The following is a 25,932-nucleotide window of genomic DNA, read 5'->3' as shown; positions in this document are numbered from 1 at the left end:
GGGGAAAGGAGCGTTAGCTACAGGGCTGTGGGGAAAGGAGCGTTAGCTACAGGGCTGTGGGGAAAGGAGCGTTAGCTACAGGGCTGTGGGGAAAGGAGCGTTAGCTACAGGGCTGTGGGGAAAGGAGCGTTAGCTACAGGGCTGTGGGGAAAGGAGCGTTAGCTACAGGGCTGTGGGGAAAGGAGCGTTAGCTACAGGGCTGTGGGGAAAGGAGCGTTAGCTACAGGGCTGTGGGGAAAGGAGCGTTAGCTACAGGGCTGTGGGGAAAGGAGCGTTAGCTACAGGGCTGTGGGGAAAGGAGCGTTAGCTACAGGGCTGTGGGGAAAGGAGCGTTAGCTACAGGGCTGTGGGGAAAGGAGCGTTAGCTACAGGGCTGTGGGGAAAGGAGCGTTAGCTACAGGGCTGGGGGGAAAGGAGCGTTAGCTACAGGGCTGGGGGGAAAGGAGCGTTAGCTACAGGGCTGGGGGGAAAGGAGCGTTAGCTACAGGGCTGGGGGGAAAGGAGTGTTAGCTACAGGGCTGGGGGGAAAGGAGCGTTAGCTACAGGGCTGGGGGGAAAGGAGCGTTAGCTACAGGGCTGGGGGGAAAGGAGTGTTAGCTACAGGGCTGGGGGGAAAGGAGTGTTAGCTACAGGGCTGAGTGGGAAAGGAGTGTTAGCTACAGGGCTGGGGGGAAAGGAGTGTTAGCTATAGGGAAAGGTGCATTGGCTTCAGGGCTGGGGGGAAAGGAGCGTTAGCTACAGGGCTGAGTGGGAAAGGAGTGTTAGCTACAGGGAAAGGTGCATTGGCTACAGGGCTGGGGGGAAAGGAGCGTTAGCTACAGGGCTGGGGGGAAAGGAGCGTTAGCTACAGGGCTGGGGGGAAAGGAGCGTTAGCTACAGGGCTGGGGGGAAAGGAGCGTTAGCTACAGGGCTGGGGGGAAAGGAGCGTTAGCTACAGGGCTGGGGGGAAAGGAGCGTTAGCTACAGGGCTGGGGGGAAAGGAGCGTTAGCTACAGGGCTGGGGGGAAAGGAGCGTTAGCTACAGGGCTGGGGGGAAAGGAGCGTTAGCTACAGGGCTGGGGGGAAAGGAGCGTTAGCTACAGGGCTGGGGGGAAAGGAGCGTTAGCTACAGGGCTGGGGGGAAAGGAGCGTTAGCTACAGGGCTGGGGGGAAAGGAGCGTTAGCTACAGGGCTGGGGGGAAAGGAGCGTTAGCTACAGGGCTGGGGGGAAAGGAGCGTTAGCTACAGGGCTGGGGGGAAAGGAGTGTTAGCTACAGGGCTGGGGGGAAAGGAGTGTTAGCTACAGGGAAAGGTGCATTGGCTACAGGGCTGGGGGGAAAGGAGCGTTAGCTACAGGGCTGAGTGGGAAAGGAGCGTTAGCTACAGGGCTGGGGGGAAAGGAGCGTTAGCTAGAGGGCTGGGGGGAAAGGAGCGTCAGCTAGAGGGCTGGGGGGAAAGGAGCGTTAGCTAGAGGGCTGGGGGGAAAGGAGCGTTAGCTAGAGGGCTGGGGGGAAAGGAGCGTTAGCTAGAGGGCTGGGGGGAAAGGAGCGTTAGCTACAGGGCTGGGGGGAAAGGAGCGTTAGCTACAGGGCTGGGGGGAAAGGAGCGTTAGCTACAGGGGGGAAAGGAGCGTTAGCTACAGGGGGGAAAGGAGCGTTAGCTACAGGGGGGAAAGGAGCGTTAGCTACAGGGGGGAAAGGAGCGTTAGCTACAGGGCTGGGGGGGAAAGGAGCGTTAGCTAGAGGGCTGGGGGGGAAAGGAGCGTTAGCTACAGGGCTGGGGGGAAAGGAGCGTTAGCTACAGGGCTGGGGGGAAAGGAGCGTTAGCTAGAGGGCTGGGGGGAAAGGAGCGTTAGCTAGAGGGCTGGGGGGAAAGGAGCGTTAGCTAGGGGGCTGGGTGGGAAAGGAGCGTTAGCTACAGGTCTGGGGGAGAAAGGAGCGTTAGCTACAGGTCTGGGGGGGAAAGGAGCGTTAGCTACAGGGCTGGGGGGGAAAGGAGCGTTAGCTACAGGGCTGGGGGGGAAAGGAGCGTTAGCTACAGGGCTGGGGGGGAAAAGGAGCGTTAGCTACAGGGCTGGGGGGGAAAAGGAGCGTTAGCTACAGGGCTGGGGGGAAAGGAGCGTTAGCTACAGGGCTGGGGGGAAAGGAGCGTTAGCTACAGGGCTGGGGGGAAAGGAGCGTTAGCTACAGGGCTGGGGGGAAAGGAGCGTTAGCTACAGGGCTGGGGGGAAAGGAGCGTTAGCTACAGGGCTGGGGGAAAGGAGCGTTAGCTACAGGGCTGGGGGGAAAGGAGCGTTAGCTACGGGTCTGGGGGGGAAAGGAGCGTTAGCTACGGGGCTGGGGGGAAAGGAGCGTTAGCTACGGGGCTGGGGGGAAAGGAGCGTTAGCTACGGGGCTGGGGGGAAAGGAGCGTTAGCTACGGGGCTGGGTGGGAAAGGAGCGTTAGCTACAGGGCTGGGGGGAAAGGAGCGTTAGCTACAGGGCTGGGTGGGAAAGGAGTGTTAGCTACAGGGCTGGGTGGGAAAGGAGTGTTAGCTACAGGGAAAGGAGTGTTAGCTAGAGGGCTGGGGGGAAAGGAGTGTTAGCTACAGGGCTGGGTGGGAAAGGAGTGTTAGCTACAGGGCTGGGGGGAAAGGAGTGTTAGCTAGAGGGAAAGGAGTGTTAGCTAGAGGGAAAGGAGCGTTAGCTACAGGGCTGGGGGGAAAGGAGCGTTAGCTACAGGGCTGGGGGGAAAGGAGCGTTAGCTACAGGGCTGGGGGGAAAGGAGCGTTAGCTACAGGGCTGGGGGGAAAGGAGCGTTAGCTACAGGGCTGGGGGGAAAGGAGCGTTAGCTACAGGGCTGGGGGGAAAGGAGCGTTAGCTACAGGGCTGGGGGGAAAGGAGCGTTAGCTACAGGGCTGGGGGGAAAGGAGCGTTAGCTACAGGGCTGGGGGGAAAGGAGCGTTAGCTACAGGTCTGGGGGGAAAGGAGCGTTAGCTACAGGGCTGGGGGGAAAGGAGTGTTAGCTACAGTGAAAGGAGTGTTAGCTACAGGGCTGGGGGGAAAGGAGTGTTAGCTACAGGGCTGGGGGGAAAGGAGCGTTAGCTAGAGGGCTGGGGGGAAAGGAGCGTTAGCTAGAGGGCTGGGGGGGAAAGGAGCGTTAGCTACAGGGCTGGGGGGGAAAGGAGTGTTAGCTAGAGGGCTGGGGGGAAAGGAGCGTTAGCTACAGGGCTGGGGGGAAAGGAGCGTTAGCTACAGGGCTGGGGGGGAAAGGAGTGTTAGCTAGAGGGCTGGGGGGGAAAGGAGTGTTAGCTAGAGGACTGGGGGGGCAAGGAGTGTTAGCTAGAGGACTGGGGGGGAAAGGAGTGTTAGCTAGAGGACTGGGGGGGAAAGGAGTGTTAGCTAGAGGGCTGGGGGGGAAAGGAGCGTTAGCTAGAGGGTTGGGGGGAAAGGAGCGTTAGCTACAGGGCTGGGGGGAAAGGAGCGTTAGCTACAGGGCTGGGGGGAAAGGAGCGTTAGCTACAGGGCTGGGGGGAAAGGAGCGTTAGCTACAGGGCTGGGGGGAAAGGAGCGTTAGCTACAGGTCTGGGGGGAAAGGAGCGTTAGCTACAGGTCTGGGGGGAAAGGAGCGTTAGCTACAGGGCTGGGGGGAAAGGAGTGTTAGCTACAGTGAAAGGAGTGTTAGCTACAGGGCTGGGGGGAAAGGAGTGTTAGCTACAGGGCTGGGGGGAAAGGAGTGTTAGCTAGAGGGCTGGGGGGGGAAAGGAGCGTTAGCTAGAGGGCTGGGGGGGGAAAGGAGCGTTAGCTAGAGGGCTGGGGGGAAAGGAGCGTTAGCTAGAGGGCTGGGGGGGAAAGGAGCGTTAGCTACAGGGCTGGGGGGGAAAGGAGTGTTAGCTAGAGGGCTGGGGGGAAAGGAGTGTTAGCTAGAGGGCTGGGGGGGAAAGGAGTGTTAGCTAGAGGGCTGGGGGGGAAAGGAGTGTTAGCTAGAGGGCTGGGGGGGAAAGGAGTGTTAGCTAGAGGGCTGGGGGGGAAAGGAGTGTTAGCTAGAGGACTGGGGGGGAAAGGAGTGTTAGCTAGAGGGCTGGGGGGAAAGGAGCGTTAGCTAGAGGGTTGGGGGGAAAGGAGCGTTAGCTACAGGGCTGGGTGGGAAAGGAGTGTTAGCTACAGGGCTGGGGGGAAAGGAGCGTTAGCTAGAGGGCTGGGGGGAAAGGAGCTTTAGCTAGAGGGCTGGGGGGAAAGGAGTGTTAGCTAGAGGGCTGAGGGGAAAGGAGTGTTAGCTACAGGGCTGGGGGGAAAGGCCCCCAGGAGTGGAGTTGCCCATCCCTGTTCTAAATAATATGCGGTAGGATTAGTACACGGTATGCAGGTGTAGTAAGGAGCAGGCAAGACAGATTTCAGACACGGGCAAGGTGTTCTCTGACCTGTTTAACGACCTGTTCGGCCAGCGCCCTGTACTCAGTGCTGGTTGAGTTTTCATAGGTATCCACAAACGCCTGGTTGGTGATCTTCATAGACCCGCTGTACATCTTCTTGATACGCATATCCTTACGATCTACAGGGAGTGGAAGAGAGTGGTAGAGGTGTAGAGAGGGGTAGATAGGTGTAGAGAGGGGTAGAGAGGGGTAGAGAGGTGTAGAGAGGTGTAGAGAGTGGTGGAGAGTGGTGGAGGTATTTTTCAATGCAAAAAAAATAATGCACCAAACATCTTAGTTAGATGTCAAATTATCTTAGATGAATCCTGACTATTTTGAGGAACTGGCTACGGCATCACAAAATGGACAAATAGTACTATTGACGCTGTTCTCTCATTTTTCAAGGGAAGTATGCGAGCGCACTCGTTCGGCTAGGAGCCTTAAGGCTCCTCCCAGTGGAAGAGAGAGGAGAAGAGAGGGGGGCAGGGCTACTCCCAGTGGAAGAGAGAGGAGAAGAGAGGGGGGCAGGGCTACTCCCAGTGGAAGAGAGAGGAGAAGAGAGGGGGGCAGGGCTACTCCCAGTGGAAGAGAGGAGAAGAGAGGGGGGCAGGGCTACTCCCAGTGGAAGAGAGAGGAGAAGAGAGGGGGCAGGGCTACTCACAGTGGAAGAGAGAGAAGAAGAAGAGAGGGGGCAGGGCTACTCCCAGTGGAAGAGAGAGAAGAAGAAGAGAGGGGCAGGGCTACTCCCAGTGGAAGAGAGAGAAGAAGTGAGGGGGCAGGGCTACTCACAGTGGAAGAGCAGGAGAGAAGAAGAGAGGGGCAGGGCTACTCCCAGTGGAAGAGAAGGAGAGAAGAAGAGAGGGGCAGGGCTACTCCCAGTGGAAGAGAGAGAAGAAGAGAGGGGGCAGGGCTACTCCCAGTGGAAGAGAGAGAAGAAGAGAGGGGGCAGGGCTACTCCCAGTGGAAGAGAGAGAAGAAGAGAGGGGGCAGGGCTACTCCCAGTGGAAGAGAGAGAAGAAGAGAGGGGGCAGGGCTACTCCCAGTGGAAGAGAGAGAAGAAGAGAGGGGGCAGGGCTACTCCCAGTGGAAGAGAGAGAAGAAGAGAGGGGGCAGGGCTACTCCCAGTGGAAGAGAGAGAAGAAGAGAGGGGCAGGGCTACTCCCAGTGGAAGAGAGAGAAGAAGAAGAGAGGGGGCAGGGCTACTCCCAGTGGAAGAGAGAGAAGAAGAAGAGAGGGGGCAGGGCTACTCCCAGTGGAAGAGAAGGAGAGAAGAAGAGAGGGGGCAGGGCTACTCCCAGTGGAAGAGAGAGAAGAAGAGAGGGGGCAGGGCTACTCCCAGTGGAAGAGAGAGAAGAAGAGAGGGGGCAGGGCTACTCCCAGTGGAAGAGAGAGAAGAAGAAGAGAGGGGGCAGGGCTACTCCCAGTGGAAGAGAAGGAGAGAAGAAGAGAGGGGGCAGGGCTACTCCCAGTGGAAGAGAAGGAGAGAAGAAGAGAGGGGGCAGGGCTACTCCCAGTGGAAGAGAGAGAAGAAGAAGAGAGGGGCAGGGCTACTCCCAGTGGAAGAGAGAGAAGAAGAAGAGAGGGGCAGGGCTACTCCCAGTGGAAGAGAGAGAAGAAGAAGAGAGGGGCAGGGCTACTCCCAGTGGAAGAGAGAGAAGAAGAGAGGGGGCAGGGCTACTCCCAGTGGAAGAGAGAGAAGAAGAGAGGGGGCAGGGCTACTCCCAGTGGAAGAGAGAGAAGAAGAGAGGGGGCAGGGCTACTCCCAGTGGAAGAGAGAGAAGAAGAGAGGGGGCAGGGCTACTCCCAGTGGAAGAGAGAGAAGAAGAGAGGGGGCAGGGCTACTCCCAGTGGAAGAGAGAGAAGAAGAGAGGGGGCAGGGCTACTCCCAGTGGAAGAGAGAGAAGAAGAGAGGGGGCAGGGCTACTCCCAGTGGAAGAGAGAGAAGAAGAGAGGGGGCAGGGCTACTCCCAGTGGAAGAGAGAGAAGAAGAGAGGGGGCAGGGCTACTCCCAGTGGAAGAGAGAGAAGAAGAGAGGGGGCAGGGCTACTCCCAGTGGAAGAGAGAGAAGAAGAGAGGGGGCAGGGCTACTCCCAGTGGAAGAGAGAGAAGAAGAGAGGGGGCAGGGCTACTCCCAGTGGAAGAGAGAGAAGAAGAGAGGGGCAGGGCTACTCACAGTGGAAGAGCAGGAGAGAAGAAGAGAGGGGGAAGGGCTACTCCCAGTGGAAGAGAGAGAAGAAGAGAGGGGCAGGGCTACTCACAGTGGAAGAGCAGGAGAGAAGAAGAGAGGGGGAAGGGCTACTCCCAGTGGAAGAGAGAGAAGAAGAGAGGGGCAGGGCTACTCACAGTGGAAGAGCAGGAGAGAAGAAGAGAGGGGGAAGGGCTACTCCCAGTGGAATTGAGAGGAGAAGAGAGGGGGCAGGGCTACTCCCAGTGGAAGAGAGAGAAGAAGAAGAGAGGGGCAGGGCTACTCCCAGTGGAAGAGAGAGAAGAAGAGAGGGGGCAGGGCTACTCACAGTGGAAGAGAAGGAGAGAAGAAGAGAGGGGGCAGGGCTACTCACAGTGGAAGAGAAGGAGAGAAGAAGAGAGGGGCAGGGCTACTCCCAGTGGAAGAGAGAGAAGAAGAGAGGGGGCAGGGCTACTCCCAGTGGAAGAGAGAGAAGAAGAGAGGGGGCAGGGCTACTCCCAGTGGAAGAGAGAGAAGAAGAGAGGGGGCAGGGCTACTCCCAGTGGAAGAGAGAGAAGAAGAGAGGGGGCAGGGCTACTCCCAGTGGAAGAGGGAGAAGAAGAGAGGGGGCAGGGCTACTCCCAGTGGAAGAGAGAGAAGAAGAGAGGGGGCATGGCTACTCCCAGTGGAAGAGAGAGGAGAAGAGAGGGGGCAGGGCTACTCCCAGTGGAAGAGAGAGAAGAAGAGAGGGGGCATGGCTACTCCCAGTGGAAGAGAGAGAAGAAGAGAGGGGGCAGGGCTACTCCCAGTGGAAGAGAGAGAAGAAGAGAGGGGGCAGGGCTACTCCCAGTGGAAGAGAGAGAAGAAGAGAGGGGCAGGGCTACTCACAGTGGAAGAGCAGGAGAGAAGAAGAGAGGGGGAAGGGCTACTCCCAGTGGAAGAGAGAGGAGAAGAGAGGGGGCAGGGCTACTCCCAGTGGAAGAGAGAGAAGAAGAAGAGAGGGGCAGGGCTACTCCCAGTGGAAGAGAGAGAAGAAGAGAGGGGGCAGGGCTACTCACAGTGGAAGAGAGAGAAGAAGAGAGGGGGCAGGGCTACTCACAGTGGAAGAGAAGGAGAGAAGAAGAGAGGGGGCAGGGCTACTCACAGTGGAAGAGAAGGAGAGAAGAAGAGAGGGGCAGGGCTACTCCCAGTGGAAGAGAGAGAAGAAGAGAGGGGGCAGGGCTACTCCCAGTGGAAGAGAGAGAAGAAGAGAGGGGGCAGGGCTACTCCCAGTGGAAGAGAGAGAAGAAGAGAGGGGGCAGGGCTACTCCCAGTGGAAGAGAGAAGAAGAGAGGGGGCAGGGCTACTCCCAGTGGAAGAGAGAGAAGAAGAGAGGGGGCAGGGCTACTCCCAGTGGAAGAGAGAGAAGAAGAGAGGGGGCAGGGCTACTCCCAGTGGAAGAGAGAGAAGAAGAGAGGGGGCAGGGCTACTCCCAGTGGAAAAGAGAGAAGAAGAGAGGGGGCAGGGCTACTCCCAGTGGAAGAGAGAGAAGAAGAGAGGGGCAGGGCTACTCCCAGTGGAAGAGAGAGAAGAAGAAGAGAGGGGGCAGGGCTACTCCCAGTGGAAGAGAGAGAAGAAGAAGAGAGGGGGCAGGGCTACTCCCAGTGGAAGAGAAGGAGAGAAGAAGAGAGGGGCAGGGCTACTCCCAGTGGAAGAGAGAGAAGAAGAGAAGAAGAGAGGGGCAGGGCTACTCCCAGTGGAAGAGAGAGAAGAAGAAGAGAGGGGCAGGGCTACTCCCAGTGGAAGAGAGAGAAGAAGAGAGGGGGCAGGGCTACTCACAGTGGAAGAGAGAGAAGAAGAGAGGGGGCAGGGCTACTCCCAGTGGAAGAGAGAGAAGAAGAGAGGGGGCAGGGCTATTCCCAGTGGAAGAGCAGGAGAGAAGAAGAGAAGGGGCAGGGCTACTCCCAGTGGAAGAGAGAGAAGAAGAGAGGGGCAGGGCTACTCCCAGTGGAAGTGAAGGAGAGAAGAAGAGAGGGGGCAGGGCTACTCACAGTGGAAGAGCAGGAGAGAAGAAGAGAGGGGCATGGCTACTCACAGTGGAAGTGAAGGAGAGAAGAAGAGAGGGGCAGGGCTACTCCCAGTGGAAGAGAGAAGAAGAGAGAGGGGCAGGGCTACTCCCAGTGGAAGAGAGAAGAAGAGAGGGGGCAGGGCTACTCCCAGTGGAAGATAGGGAAGAAGAGAGGGGGCAGGGCTACTCCCAGTGGAAGATAGAGAAGAAGAGAGGGGCAGGGCTACTCCCAGTGGAAGATAGAGAAGAAGAGAGGGGGCAGGGCTACTCACAGTGGAAGAGAGAGGAGAAGAGAGGGGGCAGGGCTACTCCCAGTGGAAGAGAGAGAAGAAGACGAGAGGGGCAGGGCTACTCCCAGTGGAAGAGAGAAGAAGAGAGGGGGCAGGGCTACTCCCAGTGGAAGAGAGAAGAAGAGAGGGGGCAGGGCTACTCCCAGTGGAAGAGAGAGAAGAAGAGAGGGGGCAGGGCTACTCCCAGTGGAAGAGAGAGAAGAAGAGAGGGGGCAGGGCTACTCCCAGTGGAAGAGAGAGAAGAAGAGAGGGGGCAGGGCTACTCCCAGTGGAAGAGAGAGAAGAAGAGAGGGGGCAGGGCTACTCCCAGTGGAAGAGAGAGAAGAAGAGAGGGGGCAGGGCTACTCCCAGTGGAAGAGAGAGGAGAAGAGAGGGGGCAGGGCTACTCCCAGTGGAAGAGAGAGGAGAAGAGAGGGGGCAGGGCTACTCCCAGTGGAAGAGAGAGAAGAAGAGAGGGGGCAGGGCTACTCCCAGTGGAAGAGAAGGAGAGAAGAAGAGAAGGGGCAGGGCTACTCCCAGTGGAAGAGAAGGAAGAAGAGAGGGGGCAGGGCTACTCCCAGTGGAAGAGAAGGAAGAAGAGAGGGGGCAGGGCTACTCCCAGTGGAAGAGAGAGAAGAAGAGAGGGGGCAGGGCTACTCCCAGTGGAAGAGAGAGAAGAAGAGAGGGGGCAGGGCTACTCCCAGTGGAAGAGAGAGAAGAAGAGAGGGGGCAGGGCTACTCCCAGTGGAAGAGAGAGAAGAAGAGAGGGGGCAGGGCTACTCCCAGTGGAAGAGAGAGAAGAAGAGAGGGGGCAGGGCTACTCCCAGTGGAAGAGAGAGAAGAAGAGAGGGCTGCAGGGCTACTCCCAGTGGAAGAGAGAGAAGAAGAGAGGGGGCAGGGCTACTCCCAATGGAAGAGAGAGAAGAAGAGAGGGGGCAGGGCTACTCCCAGTGGAAGAGAGAGAAGAAGAGAGGGGCAGGGCTACTCCCAGTGGAAGAGAGAGAAGAAGAGAGGGGGCAGGGCTACTCCCAGTGGAAGAGAGAGAAGAAGAGAGGGGGCAGGGCTACTCCCAGTGGAAGAGAGAGAAGAAGAGAGGGGGCAGGGCTACTCCCAGTGGAAGAGAGAGAAGAAGAGAGGGGGCAGGGCTACTCCCAGTGGAAGAGAGAGAAGAAGAGAAGGTGCAGGGCTACTCCCAGTGGAAGAGAGAGAAGAAGAGAGGGGCAGGGCTACTCCCAGTGGAAGAGAGAGAAGAAGAGAGGGGCAGGGCTACTCACAGTGGAAGAGCAGGAGAGAAGAAGAGAGGGGGAAGGGCTACTCCCAGTGGAAGAGAGAGAAGAAGAGAGGGGCAGGGCTACTCACAGTGGAAGAGCAGGAGAGAAGAAGAGAGGGGGAAGGGCTACTCCCAGTGGAAGAGAGAGAAGAAGAGAGGGGGCAGGGCTACTCCCAGTGGAAGAGAGAGAAGAAGAGAGGGGGCAGGGCTACTCCCAGTGGAAGAGCAGGAGAGAAGAAGAGAGGGGGAAGGGCTACTCCCAGTGGAAGAGAGAGAAGAAGAGAGGGGGCAGGGCTACTCCCAGTGGAAGAGAGAGAAGAAGAGAGGGGCAGGGCTACTCACAGTGGAAGAGCAGGAGAGAAGAAGAGAGGGGGCAGAGCTACTCCCAGTGGAAGAGAGAGAAGAAGAGAGGGGGCAGGGCTACTCCCAGTGGAAGAGAGAGAAGAAGAGAGGGGCAGGGCTACTCCCAGTGGAAGAGAGAGAAGAAGAGAGGGGCAGGGCTACTCACAGTGGAAGAGCAGGAGAGAAGAAGAGAGGGGGAAGGGCTACTCCCAGTGGAAGAGAGAGAAGAAGAGAGGGGCAGGGCTACTCACAGTGGAAGAGCAGGAGAGAAGAAGAGAGGGGGAAGGGCTACTCCCAGTGGAAGAGAGAGAAGAAGAGAGGGGCAGGGCTACTCACAGTGGAAGAGCAGGAGAGAAGAAGAGAGGGGGAAGGGCTACTCCCAGTGGAAGAGAGAGGAGAAGAGAGGGGGCAGGGCTACTCCCAGTGGAAGAGAGAGAAGAAGAAGAGAGGGGCAGGGCTACTCCCAGTGGAAGAGAAGGAGAGAAGAAGAGAGGGGGCAGGGCTACTCCCAGTGGAAGAGAAGGAGAGAAGAAGAGAGGGGGCAGGGCTACTCACAGTGGAAGAGAGAGAAGAAGAGAGGGGGCAGGGCTACTCCCAGTGGAAGAGAGAGAAGAAGAAGAGAGGGGGCAGGGCTACTCCCAGTGGAAGAGAAGGAGAGAAGAAGAGAGGGGGCAGGGCTACTCCCAGTGGAAGAGAAGGAGAGAAGAAGAGAGGGGGCAGGGCTACTCCCAGTGGAAGAGAAGGAGAGAAGAAGAGAGGGGGCAGGGCTACTCCCAGTGGAAGAGAAAGAGAGAAGAAGAGAGGGGCAGGGCTACTCCCAGTGGAAGAGAGAGGAGAAGAGAGGGGGCAGGGCTACTCACAGTGGAAGAGAGAGAAGAAGAGAGGGGGCAGGGCTACTCCCAGTGGAAGAGAGAGAAGAAGAGAGGGGGCAGGGCTACTCCCAGTGGAAGAGAGAGAAGAAGAGAGGGGGCAGGGCTACTCCCAGTGGAAGAGAGAGAAGAAGAGAGGGGGCAGGGCTACTCCCAGTGGAAGAGAGAGAAGAAGAGAGGGGGCAGGGCTACTCCCAGTGGAAGAGAGAGAAGAAGAGAAGGGGCAGGGCTACTCCCAGTGGAAGAGAGAGAAGAAGAGAGGGGCAGGGCTACTCACAGTGGAAGAGAGAGGAGAAGAGAGGGGTCAGGGCTACTCACAGTGGAAGAGAGAGAAGAAGAGAGGGGCAGGGCTACTCACAGTGGAAGAGAGAGGAGAAGAGAGGGGGCAGGGCTACTCACAGTGGAAGAGAGAGAAGAAGAGAGGGGCAGGGCTACTCACAGTGGAAGAGAGAGAAGAAGAGAGGGGCAGGGCTACTCCCAGTGGAAGAGAGAGAAGAAGAGAGGGGGCAGGGCTACTCCCAGTGGAAGAGAGAGAAGAAGAGAGGGGGCAGGGCTACTCCCAGTGGAAGAGAGAGAAGAAGAGAGGGGGCAGGGCTACTCCCAGTGGAAGAGAGAGGAGAAGAGAGGGGGCAGGGCTACTCACAGTGGAAGTGCCAGACCAGTAGACCGGTCATAAGGGCGATGACAGCGGCAAAGATAACGATGCCGGTCACAGCCCCGACTCTCCCTGGTCCTTTCTTCTTTTCTAACTTCTTACTGTCAGCTGCTGGGAGGAACGTCACATCCTGGTCCCAGTCCCTGTCCTGAGAGAGGAGAGCGAGGGGGACGTAAGACACTGTCATGCCGACAAGATGCCATGTAGATATTAGGAATATACAACAATCTTAAATCTGAGGCCTGGAAACCAATCTTACAACGTTTGACAGCCTTGAGCCTTCAATTGTATAAAAACATCCAAAAACAAAGACCTATAGCATATTGCTTTTGAATGCACTGGTGAGGCTCTACGCCGACACGCTGGTGAGGCTCTACGCTGGTGAGGCTCTACGCTGGTGAGGCTCTACGCCGACCCGCTGGTGAGGCTCTACGCCGACCCGCTGGTGAGGCTCTACGCCGACCCGCTGGTGAGGCTCTACACTGGTGAGGCTCTACACTGGTGAGGCTCTACACTGGTGAGGCTCTACACTGGTGAGGCTCTACGCCGACCCGCTGGTGAGGCTCTACGCCGACCCGCTGGTGAGGCTCTACGCCGACCCGCTGGTGAGGCTCTACGCTGGTGAGGCTCTACGCTGGTGAGGCTCTACACTGACCCACTGGTGAGGCTCTACGCCGACCCGCTGGTTAGGCTCTACACTGGTGAGGCTCTACACTGACCCACTGGTGAGGCTCTACGCCGGCCCGCTGGTGAGGCTCTACACTGACCCGCTGGTGAGGCTCTACACCGACCCGCTGGTGAGGCTCTACACCGACCCGCTGGTGAGGCTCTACACCGACCCGCTGGTGAGGCTCTACGCTGGTGAGGCTCTACACCGACCCGCTGGTGAGGCTCTACACCGACCCGCTGGTGAGGCTTGTCGTGGACAATCGGTTCAAATATAACTCTTACATGAACTTGTGAAATCAAACATGCTTTTAATACAATTGTATAGAAAGCTGGAATGTCCCGTGTAACACACACCATTTCCCATTCCCGGCTCCAGCATTTATACACATACAACATATAAGTCCAACCCATATGCAAATTAGCATACTTCCCCTAATTCTTCCTGTCACCATTATCTTTTTAGTTCAGTGCCTCAGTATGTTCTCTGGTATGTGTATCTCTTAATGGAATCAGCAGACTATATGTCTAGTGTGTCCAGGTGCCCTAAGCACATATTTCTCTGGTATGTGTGTCTTAATGGAATCAGCAGACTATGTGTCTCTTCTCTTCATGTAGTCTGTTTTTAATGTTCAGCTGTCCTATGCCTTTATATGTTATCCATGTGTCTCATTTTACTCCTACAGGCTCTACGCCGACACGCTGGTGAGGCTCTACGCCGACACGCTGGTGAGGCTCTACGCCGACACGCTGGTGAGGCTCTACGCCGACACGCTGGTGAGGCTCTACGCTGGTGAGGCTCTACGCCGGCACGCTGGTGAGGCTCTACGCCGACACGCTGGTGAGGCTCGACGCCGACCCGCTGGTGAGGCTCGACGCTGGTGAGGCTCGACGCCGACCCGCTGGTGAGGCTCGACGCCGACCCGCTGGTGAGGCTCGACGCCGACCCGCTGGTGAGGCTCGACGCCGACCCGCTGGTGAGGCTCGACGCCGACCCGCTGGTGAGGCTCGACGCCGACCCGCTGGTGAGGCTCGACGCCGACCCGCTGGTGAGGCTCGACGCCGACACGCTGGTGAGGCTCTACGCTGGTGAGGCTCTACGCCGACACGCTGGTGAGGCTCTGACGCACTGGTGAGGCTCTACGCCGACACGCTGGTGAGGCTCTACGCCGACACGCTGGTGAGGCTCTACGCCGAGACGCTGGTGAGGCTCTACGCCGACACGCTGGTGAGGCTCTACGCCGACACGCTGGTGAGGCTCTACGCCGACACGCTGGTGAGGCTCTACGCCGACACGCTGGTGAGGCTCTATTAGAGGTCGACCGATTAATCGGAATGGCCGATTAATTAGGGACAATTTCAAGTTTTCATAACAATCGGAAATCGATTTGGCCGATTTTTGAAAATATATATTTGTTACACCTTTATTTAATCTTTATTTAACGAGGCAAGTCAGTTAAGAACACATTCTTATTTTCAATGACGGCCTCTGAACGGTGGGTTAACTGCCTTGTTCAGGGGCAGAACGACAGATTTTCACCTTGTCAGCTCGGGGATTCAATCTTGCAACCTTTCAGTTAACTAGTCCAACGCTCTAACCACCTGCCTCACGAGGAGCCTGCCTGTTACGCGAATGCAGTAAGAAGCCAAGGTAAGTTGCTAGCTAGCATTAAACTTATCTTATAAAAAACAATCAATCATAATCACTAGTTATAACTACACATGGTTGATGATATTACTAGTTTATCTAGCGTGTCCTGCGTTGCATATAATCGATGTGGTGCGTATCGTAGCTCCAATGTGTACCTAACCATAAACATCAATGCCTTTCTTAAAATCAATACACAAGTATATATTTTTAAACCTGCATATTTAGCTAAAAGAAATCCAGGTTAGCAGGCAATATTAACCAGGTAAAATTGTGTGATTTCTCTTGCGTTCATTGCACGCAGAGTCAGGGTATATGCAACAGTTTGGGCCGCCTGGCTCTTTGCGAACTAATTTGCCAGAATTTTACATAATTATGACATAACATTGAATGTTGTGCAATGTAACAGGAATATTTAGACTTATGGATGCCAACCGTTCTATAAAACACGGAACGATTCCGTATTTCACTGAAAAGAATAAATGTTTTGTTTTCGAGGTGATAGTTTCCGGATTCGACCATATTAATGACCTAAGGCTCGTATTTCTGTGTGTTATTATGTTATAACTAAGTATGATTTGATAGAGCAGTCTGACTGAGCGGTGGTCGGCACCAGCAGGCTCGTAAGCATTCATTCAAACAACACTTTACTGCGTTTGCCAGCAGCTCTTCGCTGTGCTTCAAGCATTGAGCTGTTTATGACTTCACGCCTATCAACTCCCGAGATTAGGCTGGTGTAACCGATGTGAAATGGCTAGCTAGTTAGCGGGGTGCGCGCTAATAGGGTTTCAAACGTCACTCGCTCTGAGACTTGGAGTAGTTATTCCCCTTGCTCTGTAAGGGCCGCGGCTTTTGTGGAGCGATGGGTAACGCTGCTTCGAGGGTGGCTGTTGTCGATGTGTTCCTGGTTTGAGCCCAGGTAGGAGCGAGGAGAGGGACGGAAGCTATACTGTTACACTGGCAATACTAAAGTGCCTATAAGAACATCCAATAGTCAAAGGTATATGAAATACAAATGGTATAGAGAGAAATAGTCCTATAATTCCTACAACCTAAAACTTCTTACCTTGGAATATTGAAGATTCCTGTTAAAAGGAACCACCAGCTTTCATATGTTCTCATGTTCTGAGCAAGGAACTTAAACGTTAGCTTTCTTACATGGCACATATTGCACTTTTACTTTCTTCTCCAAAACTTTGTTTTTACATTATTTAAACCTAATTGAACATGTTTCATTATTTATTTGATGCTAAATTGATTTTATTGATTTATTTTAACCTAATATAATACGTGTTCATTCAGTATTGTTGTAATTGTCATTATTACAAATAAATAAAAAATAACGGCTGATTAATCGGTATCGGCGTTGAAAAATCATAAAATCGGTCGACCTCTAGGCTCTACACTGGTGAGACTCTACACTGGTGAGGCTCTACGCCGACACGCTGGTGAGGCTCGACGCCGACACGCTGGTGAGGCTCTACGCTGGTGAGGCTCTACGCCGACACGCTGGTGAGGCTCTACGCTGGTGAGGCTCTACGCCGAGACACTGGTGAGGCTCTACGCTGGTGAGGCTCTACGCCGACACACTGGTGAGGCTCTACGCTGGTGAGGCTCTACGCCGACACGCCGGTGAGGCTCGACGCTGGTGAAGCTCGACGCCGACACGCCGGTGAGGCTCTACGCCGACACGCTGGTGAGGCTCGACGCCGGTGAGGCTCTACGCCGACACGCTGGTGAGGCTCGACGCCGGTGAGGCTCGACGCCGACCCGCTGGTGAGGCTCGACGCCGGTGAGGCTCGACGCCGACCCGCTGGTGAGGCTCGACGCCGACCCGCTGGTGAGGCTCGACGCCGACCCGCTGGTGAGGCTCGACGCCGACCCGCTGGTGAGGCTCGACGCCGACCCGCTGGTGAGGCTCGACGCCGACCCGCTGGTGAGGCTCGACGCCGACCCGCTGGTGAGGCTCGACGCCGACCCGCTGGTGAGGCTCGACGCCGACCCGCTGGTGAGGCTCGACGCCGACCCGCTGGTGAGGCTCGACGCCGACCCGCTGGTGAGGCTCGACGCCGACCCGCTGGTGAGGCTCGACGCCGACCCGCTGGTGAGGCTCTACGCTGGTGAGGCTCTACGCCGACACGCTGGTGAGGCTCTACGCCGACACGCTGGTGAGGCTCTACGCCGACACGCTGGTGAGGCTCTACGCCGACACGCTGGTGAGGCTCTACGCTGGTGAGGCTCTACACTGGTGAGGCTCTACGCCGACACACTGGTGAGGCTCTACACTGGTGAGGCTCTACGCCGACACACTGGTGAGGCTCTACACTGGTGAGGCTCTACGCCGACACACTGGTGAGGCTCTACACTGGTGAGGCTCTACGCCGACACACTGGTGAGGCTCTACACTGGTGAGGCTCTACGCCGACACACTGGTGATACCTCCTCTCAGTTTCTCCTAAAAAGCAAGATAAAGTCTCTAAGTGCCTAACTGAATTAGATCAACATGTAAGGTACATGTGACCTGTGTCGAGGCCAGTCATGTGACCTGTGTCGAGGCCAGTCATGTGACCTGTGTCGAGGCCAGTCATGTGACCTGTGTCGAGGCCAGTCATGTGACCTGTGTCGAGGCCAGTCATGTGACCTGTGTCGAGGCCAGTCATGTGACCTGTGTCGAGGCCAGTAGGTGTGTTTCAGAATTGTGACCACTGTGTTGCGACCTATCACTGACTGACACACAGACCACTGTACCGGACACATGTTAGGAGGAATCAGTAGGGCTAGCGTCAATACACGGCTAATATATCTACAGTATTATGGAAATATTTGCAACAAAATGTAGCTTTCTGAATGACGTTTTAAGTTTTCACCATGAGCAAATTATTAGGATGATTATCGGAAAAATATGAGTGAGCGAGAGACAGAGACAGACAGACAGAAAAACAGACAGACAGAAAGAGAGAGACAGACAGAGACAGACAGAGAGAGAGACAGACAGAGACAGACAGAGACAGACAGACAGAGAGACAGACAGAGACAGAGAGAGAGCGAGAGACAGAGACAGAGAGCGAGAGACAGAGAGAGACAGAGAGAGAGACAGACAGAGTGGGTGGGTGGGGAGGAACAGTTTCACTGAGTTAAATGTTGCCAAACCTGCTCGGAGGGAGCAGGCTGCTAGATGTGGGAGGTCACCACTAAGCACTCGGTCAAATAACTAGAGCCTCACTTCAGATAGAAGGCTTTTGAGTTTCGTTGCCTCTTTGCTTATTCTAGGACTATGAAAAGCGAATACATAAAGTAACAAAGCTCTATTTTGGGATTCAACAACACTGTATAACCTAAAGTTATAAAAATATAAATATAAAAATAAAATATTGGCTTATAGCCAACAACACCTCGAGTGACTCAACACCCAGCCTGACAGACTGCCTGACTACAATGACCCACAATGCTCTCTGTGCCAAGACTGCTGTTGGCTCAGACCCGAACACTACACATGCTTACACGGCATCTTCTCTGCCAATAATATTCTCCCTGGGTGGGTCATTCCAAATCAAAACGCACAGGTGGGTCATTCCACCTCAAAAAGCTTGTAACCCACCGTCTCCGATTTAAAAATAAATAGTTTCTGTCGTTAGAAACACGGGTCTAGCATTCCTGAAACATTATTTTGTTAAAATATCATTTGTTATGAGAAGATAATTGATTTGAACTCAAAATACACATATAATCTTCAATAAATATAGTACTTTAAAAAAATATATATTTCACCTTTATTTAACCAGGTAGACCTGGTTCTCATTTACAACTGTGACCTGGCCAAGATAAAGCAAAGCAGTCCGACAAAAACAACACCACAGAGTTACACATAAACAAACACACAATAGAAAAATCTATGTACAGTTTGTGCAGATAAGGGAGGTAAGGCAATAAATAGGCCATAGAGGCGAAATAATGACAAGTTAGCATTAACACTGGAGTGATAGATGTACAGATGAAGCTGTGCAAGTAGAGGTACTGGGGTGCAAAGGAGCAAGATAAATAACAGTATGGGGATGAGGTAGTTGGATGGGCTATTTACAGATGGGCTATGTACAGGTGCAATGATCGATTAGCTGCTCTGACAACTGTTGCTTAAACTTAGTGAGGGAAATATAAGTCTCCAGCTTCAGTGATTTTTGCAATTCGTTCCAGTCATTGGCAGCAGAAGACTGGAAGGAAAGGCGGCCAAAGGAGGAGTTGGCTTTGGGAATGAGCAGTGAAATATACCTGCTGGAGCGCGTGCTGCTATGGTGACCAGTGAGCTGAGATAAGGCGGGGCTTTACCTAGCAAAGACTTATAGATGACCTGGGGCCAGTGGGTTTGGCAACGAAAATGTAGCGAGGGCCAGCCAACGAGAGCATATAGGTCGCAGTGGTGGGTAGTATATGGGGCGGATGGCACTGTGATAGACTACATCCAATTTGCTGAGTAGAGTGTTGGAGGCTATTTTGTAAATGACATCGCCGAAATCGAGGATCGGTAGGATAGTCCGTTTTACAAGGGTATGTTTGGCAGCATGAGTGAAGGAGGCTTTGTTGTGAAATAGGAAGCCATTTCTAGATTTAATTTTGGATTAGAGATGCTTAATGTGAGTCTGGAAGGAGAGTTTACGGTCTAACCAGACACCTAGGTATTTGTAGTTGTCCACATATTCTAAGTCAGAACCGTCCAGAGTAGTGATGCTAGTCGGGCGGGCAGCGATCGGTTGAAAAGCATGCATTTAGTTTTACTAGCGTTTAAAAGCAGTTGGAGGCCATGGAAGGAGTGTTGTATGGCATTGAAGCTCGTTTGGAGGTTAGATAGCACAGTGTCCAGGGAAGGGCCGGAAGTATACAGAATGGTGTCGTCTGCGTAGAGGTGGATCAGGGAATCGCCCGCAGCAAGAGCAACATCATTGATATATACAGAGAAAAGAGTCGGCCCGAGAATTGAACCCTGTGGTACCCCCATAGAGATTGCCAGAGGTCCGGACAGCAGGCCCTCCGATTTGACACACTGAACTCTGTCTGAGAAGTAGTTGGTGAACCAGGCAAGGCAGTCATTTGAGAAACCAAGGCTATTGAGTCTGCCGATAAGAATACGGTGATTGACAGAGTCGAAAGCCTTGGTCAGGTCGATGAATACGGCTGCATAGTACTGTCTTTTATCGATGGCGGTTATGATATCGTTTCGGACATTGAGCGTGGCTGAGGTGCACCCATGACCAGCTCTGAAACCAGATTGCATAGCGGAGAAGGTACAGTGGGATTCAAAATGGTCGGTGATCTGTTTGTTAACTTGGCTTTCGAAGACTTTAGAAAAGCAGGGTTGGATAGATATAGGTCTGTAGCAGTTTGGGTTTAGAGTGTCTCCTGCTTTGAAGAGGGGGGTGACCACGGCAGCTTTCCAATCTTTGGGGATCTCAGACGATACGATAGAGAGGTTGAACATGCTAGTAATAGATGTTGCAACAATTTCGGCGGAAAATTTTAGAAAAAGAGAGGGTCCAGATTGCCTAGCCCGGCTGATTTGTACAGGTCCAGATTTTGCAGCTCTTTCAGAACATCAGCTATCTGGATTTGGGTGAAAGAGAAAATGGGGGAGGCTTGGGCAAGTTGCTGTGGGGGGGGGGGGGGTGCAGGGCTGTTGACCGGGGTAGGGGTAGCCAGGTGGAAAGCATGACAAGCCGTAGAAAAATGCTTAATGAATTTCTCAATTATCAATGGATTTATCGGTGGTGACAGTGTTTTGGGTAGAAAAACCAATTTGCTTGTTCAGACTGTTCTTCTCTTAAGCTTAATTTGTGTCCAGGAAACAGCCCCTCGATGTCGAAAGTTTATTCCCTTAAAAAAAAAAAAGGAGCTGCCATTTGTTGGACTTTTCATGGAGAGTTGGGTTGAAGCATTATTTACATTTACATTTAAGTCATTTAGCAGACGCTCTTATCCAGAGCGACTTACAAATTTACCTTTATTATATATATTTATTTAATTGTATTTTTTATTTTTTTTTAACTCGGCAAGTCAGTTAAGAACAAATTCTTAATGACGGCCTAGGAACAGTGGGTTAACTGCCTGTTCAGGGGCAGAACGACAGATTTGTACCTTGTCAGCTTGTACCTTGTCAGCTCGGGGATTTGAACTTGCAACCTTTCGGTTACTAGTCCAACGCTCTAACCACTAGGCTACCCTGCTACACTGAATTGCTTTCATGGAGGGACTGGCTTTTACCACATGTATTTATTTTCATCATGAGCAAAAAGCTTTAGATTTTTTTTACCCAAAGTTGCAATCCATTCAATAAAAACCACAAGAGACCAGCAAAATTGATAAAAGGCAGTAGAAGGAACAGCGGAATCTAGTGGGGAAAACATGGTACTTTCACACTTATTTATGGTAATTAGTGAAAGAGACTGAGTTGCTGAATATTGGCGGGAACACGCTGTCGTGCACGTCGATCCAGAGCATCCCAAACATGCTCAATGGGTGACATGTCTGGTGAGTATGCAGGCCATAGAAGAACTGGGACATTTTCAGCTTCCAGGAACTGTGTATAGATCCTTGCGACATGGGGCCGTGCATTATCATGCTGAAACATGAGGTGATGGCAGAGGATGAATGGCACATCAATGGGCCTCAGGATCTCATCACGGTATCTCTGTGCATTCAAACTGCCATTGATAAAATGCAATTGTGTTCGTTGTCCATAGCTTATGCCTGCCCAATACCATAACCCCACCGCCACCATGGGACACTCTGTTCACAACGTTGACATTAGCAAACCGCACGCCCACACGATGCCATCTGCCCTGTACATTTGAAACCGGGATTTATCCGTGAAGAGAACACTTCTCCAGTGTGCCAGTGGCCATCAAAAGGTGAGCATTTGCCCACTGAAGTTGGTTACGATGCTGAACTGCAGTCAAGTCAAGACTCTGGTGAGGACGACGAGAACGCAGATGAACTCCCTGAGACGGTTTCTGTCAGTTTGTGAAAACAGTTTGATCAGCTGTCCGGGTCGTTGGTCTCAGACAATCCTGCAGGTGAAGAAGCCGAATGTGGAGGTCCTGGGCTGGCGTGGTTAAACGTGGTCTGTGGTTGAGGCCATCTGGACGTACTGCCAAATTCTCTAAAATGACGTTGGAGGCGGCTTATGGTAGAGAAATTAACATTAAATTATGTGGCAACAGCTCTGGTGGACATTCCTGCAGTCAGCATGCCAATTGCATGCTCCCTCAAAACTTGGAGACATCTGTGGCATTGTGTTTTGTGACAAAACTGCACATTTTAGAGAGGCCATATTTTATTGTCCACAGCACAAGGTGCACCTGTGTAATGATCATGTTGTTTAATCAGCTTCTTGATATGCCACACCTGTAAGGTGGATGGATTATTTTAGCATAGGATAAATACTCACTAACAGTGATGTAAACAAATTGGTGCACAAAATGTGTGAGAAATAAGCTTTTTTTTGTGTGCGTATGGAACATTTCTGGGATATTTTTATTTCAGCTCATGACACCAACACTGTTGCGTTTATACATTTGTTGTTGTTGTTGTTTGTATAGATTACAACATCACTACTCTGAAGGGATTCAAACGTTTAAGTCACACCCTCTCCGCGTCGTTCACAGTAATCACTGAACATCGACTAGTTCCCTGGGAGCGTGTCGTGACAGGACAACGGGATCGGTGAATCACCGCGTTTCTGATTGGTTCATTCAATTCCACTCCCACTCCTTTCTACAGCTTTTTTTTAACACAGAGCTAAATTTAGGTCCAAGAGTTTTTTCTGACAGTAACTAGGGCCCGGAGTTCGTAACAATTGTAGCTATCCTGCATCACAGTGCCTACAACTCAATCTATACAGACTCTTCATGATGACATGAATTGCCTGGTTCCTCTCTAGGTTTCTTCCTAAGTTTTGGCCTTTCTAGAGAGTTTTTCCCAGCCACCGTGCTTCTACACCTGCATTGCTCGCTGTTTGGGGGGGGGGGGGGTTATAGGCTGGGTTTCTGTACAACACTTTGAGATATCAGCTGATGTAAGAAGGGCTATATAAATACATTTGATTTGATTTGACATGCCATGAAATTTGGTCTTCAGAGACCAACGGTTAGCCTGAAAACAACCCCGCTACATAGACGCTGTCTTTTAACAACGTCAGTTGCTACCACACCATCGGGTAGAGATAGATGTGATGGAAGCCTGTCTTTAGCTCAGAGAACATAACAGTGAGCGACCCACAGATGTGTAGCCTTCAGGTGTGTACATTCTCTTACCATTGTATAGGCAGGGAAGCCGCCCCCCCCCCCCCCCCCCCCCCCACCCACCCCCCCCACCCACCCACCTCACTCTAGCTCTGCTGTCTCAACCAAAATAGTCAAACCTTTTATTGGTTTCATTTTCAATGAACTATGTTGGTGCCCGATTGCTTGGAAGACTGCAGTGAATGCATGGGACTGATGGTAGAATATTCTATCAGAGCTCTCTTTAGCGACGAGCAGACCAGGGCCACAAAGCCAATTTACAAAGCAAATGAATGATCAGGCTAGCTTTATCAGGCCAATGAATGATCAGGCTAGCTTCATCAGGCCAATGAATGATCCGGCCAATGAATGATCCGGCCAATGAATGATCCGGCCAATGAATGATCAGGCCAATGAATGATCAGGCCAATGAATGATCAGGCCAGCTTTATCAGGCCAATGCGAAGCCGTACTGTAGATGCCATTGCACTATCAATTAAAGTATTTGACCATTAATGCTTTAGGACATCAATTTAAATAGGAGTGTTGGCACTTCCTGACTGTAGGTGTGGCTGATGAGAACGTCAATACGCAGAGCAGCTTGGGCAGCCGCCTAAACGTCAATAAGCAGAGCAGCTTGGGCAGCCGTCTAAACGTCAATACGCAAAGCAGCCGTCTAAACGTCAATACGCAGAGCAGCTTGGGCAGCTGTCTAAACGCCCTGATAGACAGTAGCGGTAAACTATCTAACAAATGAATGGCACACACACACGTACTAGAAGCTTAAATTTGTGACAGGTGGTCTCCAAACAAACAACCCCCCCACCAAAATAAACACCAGAGGAAGTAACGGTCACAGTACCGGGCCCTTGTTGGGGGTGTATCTCATTCCAGTGTCCATGTAGTCCATGGTGGCTGGCGACCCGATAAGTCTGTCTGTTCCTGGTCTCAGTAGGCCAGCTACTCCTCAGGTAAATTCCAGGGGGAGGGAGTGTAGGGTTGGCCTTTTGTCTTCAATGGAGTCCTGCGGTCTCAGGTGATTCACAAACGAGCAACAACAAAATATATATATTAAAAAAGAAACACTGCAACCTAAAGAATACAGTTCAGGAAACCAATTTCAATACAATCAATATGAACTCAGAGTATTTCCTTTGTAGCAAATCGCACTTTTAGTAGTGTAGTATCCTCCAGGAATGATCGCGAACGGCCCTTTCCCGGATATCTGAGGAGTATTCATTACGCTGATTCGGTTGCAAAACGTTTCTTAAACGAAAGCAAACGTAACGACACGGGGAGTGATCTACCTGAATTTGTCCAATAGAAACGTTCGTTTTAGTTGCAAAACAACTGTTTGGATGTATAATTACACTCCTGTTGTCGAGTACCTGCATAAAGTTGTACCGCAGCGTCGGGTTTCAGGGCGTGTCTCTGTTTGAGCGATACTCACCTGTGACTTCCTGCATTAAGGTGACATTAAAACCAAGAGGGAGAGAGAGAGAAAATAACTCTTCCCTTCTGTACTTTAACTATTTGCACATCGTTACAACACGGTGTATAAACCGTATATGACATTTGAAATGTCTTTATTCTTTTGGAACTTTTGTGAGTGTAATGTTTACTGTTCATTTTGTATTATTTATTTCACTCGGTTTGGTAATGTAAACATGTTTCCCGTACCAATAAAGCCCATTGAATTGAGAGAGAGAAATAGTACACATATCGCCAGATATAGAGAATAAAGCCGTGACTTAACGTAATAACCAATATCTAGATCAATGAATTCGCTTTACATTAAGAGTTCGAGATCTTGACAATGTATGTTCTTTCCCCAGGTTGATTTGACATATTGGTCCCAGGTGCAACCGAACAGGTGTGACAGGTTTCTGATGCAACGGTAACTAAACATAACTAAACACCGGCAGGCGGCGGTCGGGCTTTTGGGCTGAATGTGGCTGGAGAAAATGGGGAGAGTTTTATTTTCATTTGAGATAAAGGTAGGCTGATGAACATGGCATATTCAATTACATTTTAATCTCTCTTAGATGTAGAATGTAGCATATATATCCATTCGTTAAAAAAAAAAAAAGATTATTCATAGAATTCGGTATCGATGTTGAACTCTTTTTGTGATAGGAAGATGAGTCACGGAGAAGTATGCACGGGGGATGTTTTCGTTTAGTCACGCTCAGGTAATTTAGTCTACGTAGACCTACGGCATGACCCACAGGTTTCTGTTCCAGAAACATAGGAGTCCCTTCCTGGAATTTCCAGCGGATGACTGGTTATGATGAAACAAGGTATATCAGCATGTGGAGATGTTGTTTGTAGTGACGGGCTATGAAATACAGCAGGGCTGTGAATTACAGCCGGGCTATGAATTACAGCCGGGTTGTGAATTACAGCCGGGTTGTGAATTACAGCCGGGTTGTGAATTACAGCCGGGCTGTGAATTACAGCCGGGTTGTGAATTACAGCCGGGCTGAGACGGGCTATGAATTACAGCCGGGCTGTGAATTACAGCCGGGCTATGAATTACAGCCGGGTTGTGAATTACAGCCGGGTTATGAATTACAGCCGGGCTGTGAATTACAGCCGGGTTATGAATTACAGCCGGGCTGAGCCGGGCTATGAATTACAGCCGGGCTGTGAATTACAGCCGGCCTGTGAATTACAGCCGGGTTGTGAATTACAGCCGGGTTGTGAATTACAGCCGGGTTGTGAATTACAGCCGGGCTGTGAATTACAGCCGGGTTATGAATTACAGCCGGGCTGAGCCGGGCTATGAATTACAGCCGGGCTGTGAATTACAGCCGGGCTATGAATTACAGCCGGGTTGTGAATTACAGCCGGGCTGTGAATTACAGCCGGGCTGAGCCGGGCTGTGAATTACAGCCGGGCTGTGAATTACAGCCGGGCACAGCCGGGCTGTGAATTACAGCCGGGTTATGAATTACAGCCGGGCTGTGAATTACAGCCGGGCTGTGAAATACAGCCGGGTTGTGAATTACAGCCGGGTTATGAATTACAGCCGGGCTGTGAATTACAGCCGGGTTATGAATTACAGCCGGGCTGAGCCGGGCTATGAATTACAGCCGGGCTGTGAATTACAGCCGGGCTGTGAATTACAGCCGGGTTGTGAATTACAGCCGGGCTGTGAATTACAGCCGGGTTATGAATTACAGCCGGGCTGAGCCGGGCTATGAATTACAGCCGGGCTGTGAATTACAGCCGGGCTGTGAATTACAGCCGGGTTGTGAATTACAGCCGGGCTGTGAATTACAGCCGGGCTGAGCCGGGCTGTGAATTACAGCCGGGCTGTGAATTACAGCCGGGCTGTGAATTACAGCCGGGCTGTGAATTACA

At 52.5% G+C, this 25,932-nt stretch overlaps 1 protein-coding gene across 2 annotated transcripts in view; it reads right to left on the bottom strand.

Moving 5' to 3' along the window:
* The window catches only part of st14a (ST14 transmembrane serine protease matriptase a), a 79,933-nt gene extending 54,972 nt beyond the window's left edge, over positions 1 to 24,961 (bottom strand). For both annotated transcript variants that reach the window (XM_055895155.1, XM_055895156.1), the window contains exons 1-3: positions 23,429 to 24,961; positions 11,974 to 12,133; positions 4,379 to 4,509 (exon numbers count right to left, since the gene is read on the bottom strand). In XM_055895155.1, the coding sequence (XP_055751130.1) occupies positions 4,379 to 4,509; positions 11,974 to 12,133; positions 23,429 to 23,476 (339 nt within the window). In that variant the 5' untranslated portion in view covers positions 23,477 to 24,961. The remainder of the gene's footprint in view (positions 1 to 4,378; positions 4,510 to 11,973; positions 12,134 to 23,428) is intronic.
* Between the last annotated feature and the right edge of the window lie 971 nt (positions 24,962 to 25,932).

This window comes from Salvelinus fontinalis, chromosome 33 (genome assembly GCF_029448725.1).
Source record: "Salvelinus fontinalis isolate EN_2023a chromosome 33, ASM2944872v1, whole genome shotgun sequence".
Lineage (NCBI taxonomy): Eukaryota > Metazoa > Chordata > Actinopteri > Salmoniformes > Salmonidae > Salvelinus > Salvelinus fontinalis.
The sequence above is the reverse complement of the archived record's forward strand: the minus strand, read 5'-3'. Positions and strand labels throughout refer to the sequence as shown.